Raw genomic sequence first — 10768 nt, 5'->3', positions numbered from 1 at the left:
TGGCATAAAAAAAGATCTGGAGATATGTTAAAGTGACATGGCCTGCATACTTGGAGGTATACCTGAGTTGGGGCAAGTTGAGTTATTTACCCAATAGAAGTTCTGCATACTATGAAGTAAGTTAAGCTTGGGTGGGGTATGAGCATGAAGCAATGTTACCAGGAACAGAAAGAGATTACACTCTCTTTCCTCCAGATTCCCTTCTGTAGTTTGGGCAGACTTCTACACAAGAGTGAGCTCAATGAATTTCTAATTGCATTCTGTTCCTATATGCTTGTATTCTAATAACTTTCTCACTTATATTGATGGGAACCTTTTTCCATAGGGTAAATTGATCACCCTTTTGAATTTTGATAATGTGTCTGATTCATTTAGTCACATCATTTTATCTTGCTCTATCTATATGTAAATAATTTGTGATGCAAGATCTAGTTGATTAATTTTTTAAAGCTGAATGTAACAGTAAGCATAATTTTAAAAAAGAATATTCCATAAGAACAAAACGAAGTTTAGAGTTAACTAATTGAGTACAACTGCTACATGTATGCATAAAAGATTATATGGAATGCATGACCTTATTCTCATTATTCAGAAGTCACCTATGTATACAGACTTTATTTTTCCCTTGTTTTTCCTCTCATACCCAGCGGTGCTCAGGTGATACCTACTCTATTTTTAGACTCTTGGTTTATTAGTCACATACAACAAGCAGTTACCAATGGTCAAAGGTTTTATATAATGAGCTAAAGTTTTAAACTAAATTATAGTATAGTGGAATATAAATAAGAAACACAAATGAATATATGTGTGTATATATTGTTTTTAAATAGAAAATAGTGATTTGGGGAGCTTCAGCAACAAAAATACAATTTTCATATCATAAAGTTATGTATTCATTCTTCAGAGAATACTTTGCATCTTCCTCAATTGCTATGACCCAGATAAATAAAAATGCATTAAAGTTTAGGCACCTCTGGTGGAAGGTTGATATAGGGTTTAATAACCATTTCAGGATTCTTCTTTTCTTCGGTGAAGGAATGAACTCCATCACATCAAGAAGGTAGAGCCCATATTCTTTATGTTTTCATTTGATCTTTTATGTCTGCCTATCTTATTATAAACTCAAAATAAAAAGGAACATTTAATTATTTAATATGTTTTGTATGACCTATAATTGGTGACTGAACCAACATTGTATTGAGTATGAATTGTAATTCACATGAACCCTATAGTTTCTAGTTCATCCTATTCATCATATTAAATATTTTGTAAAGTATCAGTCACTGAACACACCATGGGGAAACATGAGAAAATATAAATGGAAATTGAAATTACAATTGTGTAGGCAGCACCTGGGAAAATGTCACAAATGGGAATTTCAAACAATTTCTCTTCTACTTGACTGACTTCTACGTGTACAGTAGCTACCATATACACTTCAAAGGCATATTCATTTTGACCTTGCATGACTAATATTCAGGACCTTCTTGTTCTCAAAGTTGGAAAAACAAAGGAGGCAGGACACTGTTATAATGTCCACTTACGAGATTTGGTTTTATTTAAAAAGTGTATAAACATGCATTGTTCTCCTTTAAAATTTTTCTTTTCAATTTACTCATTCAAAGTGGGTCAACATTTTTTTTGTTGGTAGCCAATTTCTGAGAATGTACCATAAAATATTTAATCTACTTACTGTGAACTGAACATACTCTGAGCACTGCTTTTTAAGCACTTACAATTTGGCTGTACATTTGGTGGCGACGTAACTTCTTAATCAAATAAAACACGAAACTGTATATAGACTGCCTTGTTTTTCAAAAGTCATAAATTTCAATGGTGCAGCTCTATCCTCTAGTGTGTACTGTGCATGTTTTAGAAAGATGAAACACGATATTGCAATAGAATTACATTTGGAAGCAGCCTGAGTATGTCCTAATAATAAATTGCCTCTTTAAGTATTGACTAGATAGTCTAGAGTTTCTTTTGTTTGTTTCCTTGGGGAACTTCATACTATATTCTGACTTAATGAGTCGGAGAGATTAATTATGGTAATTCAGAAAATGCTATTTTAAAAAACTGTAATATAAATACAGCACTTGAGAAATACCTTAATTCCTTTTGTTTGGAATGCTCAGATGGGTCAATTACAATGAGAAGTAAAGCTGACTCTAGATATAACTTTCATTTCCTTTTAGTTTGTTTTTAGCAAATTACTACACGCGGTACCTTTATAATTTAGTGCTTATTCATTCTTCACTTAAACTTGCTTCTTTCGACCCTCCTTCAACTTATAGTAAAAGCCACCATTATCTTTTATTTTTTTAACGACTCAGTCCCTGATGTTCAAATACTTTGCCAACACACTGTTCCTTTGCATTTTCTATTTCTACACCCCAACTGAAAACCATCTAACATGGTTGGTTACAACCAACATTTTCCAGCCTAGTTTACAGTACAGAAACTCCCTTCACATTCAGTCTTTTTCTTCATGTCACGAGGAGTAGAGATTTGTGCTTATCACCAAATAAAATTGCAGTGCAAAATTTAAACATAAAAGTTACACAATTAAAAGTTAATATATGGCACCACAGCCTATTAATTCACATATAGTACAACAGACCAATAAGAACAGACAATAATATGAACAGAGCTAAAAAGAGTGAGCTTGCATAGCAATGCACAAAAGAAATTATATACAGAGGGAAATCCTTTTCTTCCTGGAGGGTGAGTTTTCTTTTCTTTCTTTTTTATATACTCCTGACAAGAAAGAGTTAAGGTGGGTGGTGTACTTAAGAGAAGAACACAAGTAAAATATCTGTGGGATATGTGTGGCTGTGTGTCTTTACATTGCATTTACAGTTCTTTTAATAGTACATAAATAAAGAAATTGTTCATTGCACTGTTTAGTGTCACTTCCATGAGTTCAGACCTGATGGTCCTTCAAAGCAGCTTTGCATTTCTCCTCTCAGTTACTCTACAGAGATAAACAAAAAAAGAGAGAGAGAGTGAGAGAGAACAATCAGACGCTCAGAAATAAAGTCTCCACTTAAATCAGGTATTCTTTTACCTTACTATAAACAGTAACAACAATAAACTAGCAGGGTTCAAAAAAAAAAAAGAGCAAACATGTAAAGCAGGAAGGTTATGTCATAAGATTTTGTCATTTCACTGCAAACAGAAATAAAGGGCAAGAAAAAGAAATTCAGTGGCTATCACAGTAGAATGCTCTAAAGTTTTTAAATAAACATCAGCATGACAATTGAGAATATATCTAATTTCTACCAATGCCAATGTTTGACTCAGAAAGAAATTTATTTATCTTATTCTTTTGAGGGGATATGGTTTGGACCACACCTGATTATATTCAGGATTTACTACTGGTTCTGTGCTCAAGGATTATTCCCAGTGATGTTTTGGGTACCATATGTATCAAACCCTGGTAGGCAGTTTGGAACACAAGCACCTTACCAACTATACTATCTTTCTATCCTGTAAGAAGCAATGTATTACAAATTTAACCTTTGAAATTTTATTTAAATTTAAATCAAAAAATAAATGAAGAGTAATTAATAATTGAGGGATTCATCATATTGTTCTTTAAACTGCCAAAGTCCCAATACAAAAAAAAAAGAGATGTAGTTTTTTATTTGACATTCATTGATGTTGGTATAGTTAATTCTCAGACCTTCATAGGGTGAATCTGACTAAAAATACTTTTATTTTCCTACATTATAAACTCAGAATTCTTTCTGCATTACCACTGCCATATTGAAAATCCTAAAGCAATTACATAATTCACCTGTTAACTGGCTTTGACTATTGGAGCCCATATATCCTATGTCAAGAAGGTCACTGCCATTATGTTGGTGGCTTCCCCTCAATACCTCCACTTTCCGAGGTCCGGTGGATCCTTTTGAAGAAGCTGTTCCTGATGAGCTGTGACCGCCTGGTGATGGGAAACTGGGCTTGCTGTAGGGCACCAACGTCTCTTCTGGGAAAAACAAAACAAAAACACAAGAGTTAGGTTGGCTGTACTGAACAGAAAACTATAAGTAAATTTAAATTTAAGCATTCAGTTCAATATGGACGATTTTACCAGCTCAATCTTTAGTAAAATTAAAAACATGATTTTAATCATGTCTGGATATTAAAGAAATTTCCACATATAGCAACATTTCTTACAATAAAATTGGAGCAGGAGTAAATTAAGGGATATCCTAGGATAAATATACAGTGCTAATTTATCAGTTTTATACTTTAAACTTATTATAAAAAAAAGCTGCACATAGTAAATTATATTGTTTAGCAAAAGCATCTCTGAGAAAGATTTCTGGAGTTCAATAAGGTTCTAATTTGATTTTTTTCATTAAAATGGAAAGGATATTGTATTTCTTTTAGTTCAAATCATGAAATATTTATTTAATTACTTCAGGTAAATAATTATATTAGTTAAGAAAATAAGCTTTTAAATGTGTTATTTCTTGAAAAGAAAATGCATTATTTGGAGTAACTATTTTTAGAAAAGAATTTCATACATTAGAAATATGTATCAATATAATTTTATGTACAGCTTTTCAAATAACTCATAAATGCCTAACAAGATACTAGATCATTGCAAAGTTTTTATTTCTTCATACTTTTCCCTTATTTTTACCCTTTCTTTTCTATTTTTTTTTTACTTTATCTAACCTCTTTCTCTGTCCCTTTCTGCTCTTTTTCTTCCTTAGTATGGACACTTTTACTGTGACTTGAACAAAGGTAAAAACAGGCTGGATATAATATATTTCTTCTCTTACAATATTTATTAAGGGTCACATGATTTTTACTCACATTCTTAGAAGTGTAAGTGTTCTACTAAAATTTAGATATTTAAATTGGAATTGTTTGGTCTTGCATAAATTATAGTTTGTAAATTACTAAACAGTAACTTATAAAATAAAACATTATTAAAAACGCATATGTAGAGTAGATAAAAAGGACTGGTTCCACAGGAATGCGTGTAATGTGTGTCTGCATTTCTGAGACTCAATATATAGCCTTCCTTAAAAAATTAAAGTACAGATCATGGCATTTATTTTGAAACATTTCAAAGAAGTTTGATTTATAAATAAGAACATTTTTAATGAATTAATAGCAAGTAAAATTGATGATCAAGGAAAGAGTATAGGCCCAGTTTAACCTTTCCTAACCTGAATTTCTTTTATAGGTCTACATTACTTGTTATTTCAATTAATTTATTTCACTAAAACAAGTTGTATTTTCAAAATGCATGCTTCCCTTAGTCAAAAAGAGCAACAGATATAAAGAATAGATTGACATAGAGGGAAAATTGAGTAAAAGAAAAGTAGTGTAGTCAATGGCAAAAATAAAAATTCAAAACGTTTGACACTATAGATGATGCATGAATGTCTTTTGGGCTGAAAGACTCTATTCAGAGCCACCATTGGAATCAACCTTAAGAGATGTGGTTGTGAGTTTTGTAGTGGAATTGTAGTTTCAATGAGTGGGTTCAGGTAATGGTATTTAAGAAGCCCTTCAATAATTGCCATCTATAGTACACCGAGTAGGAAAAATAATGGACAAATTTCAGCCTTTCTTGGGACTGTGTAGAACACACCTGGTCCAACACCTTGTTTGTGTAGGGCTTTCCATGTATCTTCTTGGTGTTCTGTGGAGTTTATCCATTCCTGGGTTTGTCGTTGCCATTCTAGGGCTGTTCTAGCTGGACAATCCAATGAACTCTTGGTGTCTTCTAAAGTGGATGTTTGCTGTCTCTCCAGAGAGCTTCCCTTTCTCTCTGTTGAGTTTTCCATGTTACCAGCATTCTGGCTCGGACCTATGTGCTTCCTTAAACCCTGACCTGGAGGGGGGTCTGGTGGTGGTGGAAGATCTAAAAATTTTGAATAATATTTAGAATGGGCTAAAATTTAATTTTAAAAGTACAGATTTTAATCGAGAAACTAAGTGAAAAAAATTCCCTTGTTCCCCTGCCAATCTTAATAGAAAATGTTGCCTTTGGGAAATTAATAACTATGTGCCATATCATATGCAACATATGACTTCATTTCCCCATGTATGTGGTACATTTATCAATAGTCAGAGGGTTAAGCTAACACTTATTAAATACAATTAACATTCTTCCTGACAATTGACTCTGGCTGTTCGTTTCATGAGTTAACTAATGAGTTACAACTAATATATTATGTCCTCCAATGCCTTAATTTTAATAAGTAATAACCATTGCTCAGAGTACAGATATAATATTTTCCTGGTGTTAGATAATGCATCATAAAAACTGAGACTCAATAACTTTTCATAATATCCCTTTAAATATCAATGAAAATTTACATTTGCATATGGAGTTGTTTTTAACTGACTGTTCAGACCATGACATTTTTTATTGTCTTCAAATGTGAAATTAGTATCCTTCATTCATACTTCATAATCCCTATTCTATTATGATTTACATTATACTAGATCTAAATGAATTTGTTGATTTCAAAATCATCTCAAAATTCCTAAGTTTTAGTTTCTTTTAGTTTTTCTAACAGGCTTACTTTTTATTCTTGAGTACCAATAATTAGTTTGCTCATAAAGACCAAGTTTAATATAATGTATACACATGTATTTGACTAACAGGATTATCTCCTATATCAATTTCATATATAGGTTTCTATTTCAAAAAACATTGCAAACTTTAGAAGAGACTACATTTCATGTAAAATGATAGTTTCTCTAGAAAATTTTAATTCTTTATCAGACATTTATAGAAGGCTTAATTGGCCTATCAATGAACACAATGCTATTTTTCTCTATAGCACTGAGACAATGGCACCCGAAGCTTCTGCTCTGGGACTTTGTGCTGGAACAGCATTCCCAGTCCCTGTGTAAATCCTCTTATTACATTATAAATAACTAATTAGTTAAGGGAACAGGGCTTCTGTCTGGCAGAATAAAGTTTTATTTGGAACATTTCTTCCAAAATGAAGAGCTAATTCAATTTAGAGATATCTGTTTGTTGAATAAACTGCCAATGAGTTTGGCATTTCATTTATATTCAATACTGACTTCCTTCAGTATGTATTATAATAAATGCAAATTAATTATTTCATCTGATTTATTGGACTCAGACTGACAATGGAAAGGAAATTATTATATTTACTTCTAAAATAACTTACTTTATTATTGATTTTTATTCTCTAACAGAGCTGCTTCATTTTCAAAATGGCCAGAATAGCTGTGCCAGCTAAAATTTGGATTACTATTTGATCTAACCTGGAATGAGAGAGCAACCTAAATTAGGTCATATCTTAGGAGTTTGTATATACTAAGAAGACAGAGCACTACAAGTATACTGAAAAAAAAAACATATGGGAGAAATGATGAGAATTCAGAAGGGCTGTGGAAACTATAAAAGTTTGTAATCAAATATATTTTCTTAAATTAAATTTATTATTCATTTCTATGTTGATTCATTTCAACTAAATCAATTTGCTAAAGAAGTCTTTTACTGGTCAACTGAGGATTTAGTATTGCTAGGCACATTCTCACTCAATAACGTATGTACCACTATGGTGCTCTGTTTCTTAGGTCAAAAAAAAGAGAAGAAAACAAAACAAAACACCTCTAGTTTAGAGCTCTCTTCACATGCACCTTAGAACTATATAAGTAGGCATATACAAGACAGTTAGTTCTTCAGGAAGGATCTTAAAATTTGCATATCAAAATGAGCTCTAAATTTTCCTCTACAAAGCATCCCTCCTCTATAGTGTTCCTCAACTCAGCTAGCAATCTCAATATACAAGGTAGTTAATGCAGATGAAATCTTTTTTTGACATTTAAGTTTTCTTAATAAATGCAGTGGAATCTACCTAATAAAAACAAATAAATAAAAACACAAAATCCAACCTTTTTTTTTAAATCATGCCATGAATTTTAACTTGGTATCTATCTTTTTCCTTCATAACTCAATGAACACAATGTAGTTTCTATGTTTTCAATCTATGTCCCCATACAGAAACACAAAAATAATATTTATCTTGACATAAGTAGAGTAGCTTAAAACTACTCTTTATCTTAGTCCCTTCATTCTCTCTGTCTCTCTGTGTCTCAGTCTGTGTCTGTCATTGTGTGTGTCTTTCTCTCTTCCTCTTACACACACACACACACACACACACACACACACACACACACACCCCTAAATCCATTGGTTTCCCTTTCAAAGAGTCAATATTGTTTTGGTTATACTCTAACAGTTTCTTGACTTATTTATTCCATGATCTACTGTGGGATCAGTGGGATTGATCTGTTAGACTTAATTCAATAATCTACTATGTTGTTCTTTGCCAGTCAACTGCCATTCTGGCTTTCACTGAAATCTCAGATCTGTACACTATTTCTTTTCTCTTTCTTTTCCTTTTTTTCTTTTTGAGCCATACTCGGTGACATTCAGGGGTTACTCCTGGATATGTGCTCAGAAATCACTCCTGGCTTGGAGGACCATATGGGACACTGGGGATCCAACCACGGTCTGTCCTAGATTAGAGCATGTAATGCAAATACCTTACAGCTTGCATTTTCTCGGACAATAGTGTTCTTTTCCCTTATGTTCTTTCAGAGAAATATTCCCTGAGCACTACCGCAGCATACATAAACTTTTAGGGGAGCTCAGCCCACGAGATGTATCCTCAGATTTTCCTGGTGGGGAGTACTAAAATAACCCCCACGGGGTTCCTCAAAAGGCCCGCTATGGATGCCTTTTTCCCATTGTGTGGATAGTTGAGGAATTTCCAAAGGGATGCTTGGCATTACTTCAGTTAGTATTTGGCTACTTCTCCTTTGTAAATATCAGGCAAAATTATGGCCTCCATCAAATAATTTGGCTCAGAAATTCCAGCATCAAAGATACTAAGAGAACATCTTTTTCTGGATAATATTTAGCACCTAAAGCAAAGACAATATGTCCTTGCAGCTGCAGTTTCTGGTAATCAAGGGTGAAGCCAGAAAGCAGACCTTGGCCTATTTACTCCCTTTAGTAAAAGGGAATCACACCTAACCACACCTAAGGGGATGTGGGTCCTTCCTTTACTTGACCTCTAAAACTATAGAGCCCAGCTCAGCATAGACCAAGTGCCTAGATATTTCCTACTTCCTCCTAATCCTGATTTTGCATTTGAAGTAAGCTTGCTAAGAGCTGCCTTGAGTTGTAATCATCTCCTTTGTAACTTAGAATTTTTACAGTCACACCCATCGTCTAGGTATTGTTCCTGTTGTACTTTGCTTTGTTATTATAATTATTCTTCTCTACACCTGTGGCTCGTTTTACCCCTATAAATCTTCCTGCCCAAAAAACTAAACTTGTCGCACTCCTACCAGAAGATGTGTTGACCATCATACTCTGTGTGTGGTTTCATTATTTCATATTCGGCCGCTCGTGTTATCCATTTTCCTCTCGTTGAAGGATTTGCATCCCACTAGAGATGCTGAGACGCAAGATGCCTGCGGCAGAGCACTTTATGTATTTTTGTTTGTTTGTTTGTTTGTTTTTGGACCACACCTGGTGATGCTCAGGGGATACTTCTGGCTATGCACTCAGAAATTGCTCCTGGCTTGGGGGACTATTTGGGACACCAGGAATGGAACCAAGGTCTGTACTGGATCAGCCATGTGCAAGGCAAACACCCTACTGCTACACTATCATTGCGGCCTCACTTTATGTAAAATAGATATTTAGACCACACAATTTCCTTCATGCTATTTTCTGCACAAGAACACAAAGTTCATAATTCCACTCATGCATTTACTTTTACGTTTTTTGTTGTTTATTTTTTGGACCATACCTGCTAGTGCTCAGGGTTTACACCTGGCTTTGCATGAAGGGATTAAATCTAGCTCAGGGGACCCTATAGGGTTCCAGGGATTGAACCTGGGTAAACTGCATGGAAGAGTAATACTCTAGAACTATACTACTGTTGTGCCCGTTCTATCACTTAAAAATATTATCTTAGGACACTGTGTTGTTTTCAGATGCTGTCTATTGTAAATAGTATTGCAATGAATATAAGTCTACAGATGCTTTTTCTGTATTGTACTTTTTGGCTCTTGGGGTGGAATCATCAGGTCATATGAAAGCTTCCATGTTGATGGATCTAGAAAATATGTTAAGTGAGGTTGGTCAGTCAGAGAGATAGGAAAATACTCAAAATGATCACTATATAGAATTGAAGAGAAGGAACACTGATTTTCAATAAGAAGCTTGCCACTAAAGTGGGAGTTAGGGGAATACATTAAGGAAGGAAAGAATAGGATAATGGTAATGGGGAAAGGGCCTGCCACAGAGTTAGGCAAGAGTGTAGGAGAGAAACTAAGGACATTGGTGGAGGACAGGAGACACGGAAAGGGATTGGTGTTGGAATACTGTACACCAGAAACTCAATCATAAATATATTTATAACTCATGGTAATTAAATTAAAAAATTAAAAGCCTTGGAGCTAGAGTGATAGTAGAATTGATAAGGTGGTTGGTTGCCTTAGCATTCAGCCTACCATAGACTCCACCTGTTACCCCAAACCCTAAACAGGAGTTATTCCTTTTTACAGAGGCATGAGTAGGCCCAGAGCACAGCCAGGTTTGGTCCCCCCAAGAAAGAAAACGTTTTTTTTTTTTTTTTTCTATTTTCTTCACTAGAATGAAATGTCTAGGGGAAAACAGGAAATTTTATTTCACATTGTCTATCATTTAACAGGTACCTAATAAATGCTCAAATAA

General features: G+C 34.0%; 1 protein-coding gene across 1 annotated transcript in view; it reads right to left on the bottom strand.

Annotated features, from left to right (window-relative positions):
• Positions 1 to 1527: 1527 nt before the first annotated feature.
• The window catches only part of ROBO2 (roundabout guidance receptor 2), a 1375087-nt gene continuing 1365846 nt past the window's right edge, over positions 1528 to 10768 (bottom strand). The window contains exons 26-28 of the mRNA XM_049785493.1: positions 5618 to 5890; positions 3885 to 3991; positions 1528 to 2974 (exon numbers count right to left, since the gene is read on the bottom strand). Of these exons, the coding sequence (XP_049641450.1) occupies positions 2966 to 2974; positions 3885 to 3991; positions 5618 to 5890 (389 nt within the window). The 3' untranslated portion in view covers positions 1528 to 2965. The remainder of the gene's footprint in view (positions 2975 to 3884; positions 3992 to 5617; positions 5891 to 10768) is intronic.

The sequence above is a fragment of the Suncus etruscus genome, chromosome 13 (genome assembly GCF_024139225.1).
Source record: "Suncus etruscus isolate mSunEtr1 chromosome 13, mSunEtr1.pri.cur, whole genome shotgun sequence".
Classification (NCBI taxonomy): domain Eukaryota; kingdom Metazoa; phylum Chordata; class Mammalia; order Eulipotyphla; family Soricidae; genus Suncus; species Suncus etruscus.
This window is presented reverse-complemented; position numbering and strand designations above follow the sequence as displayed.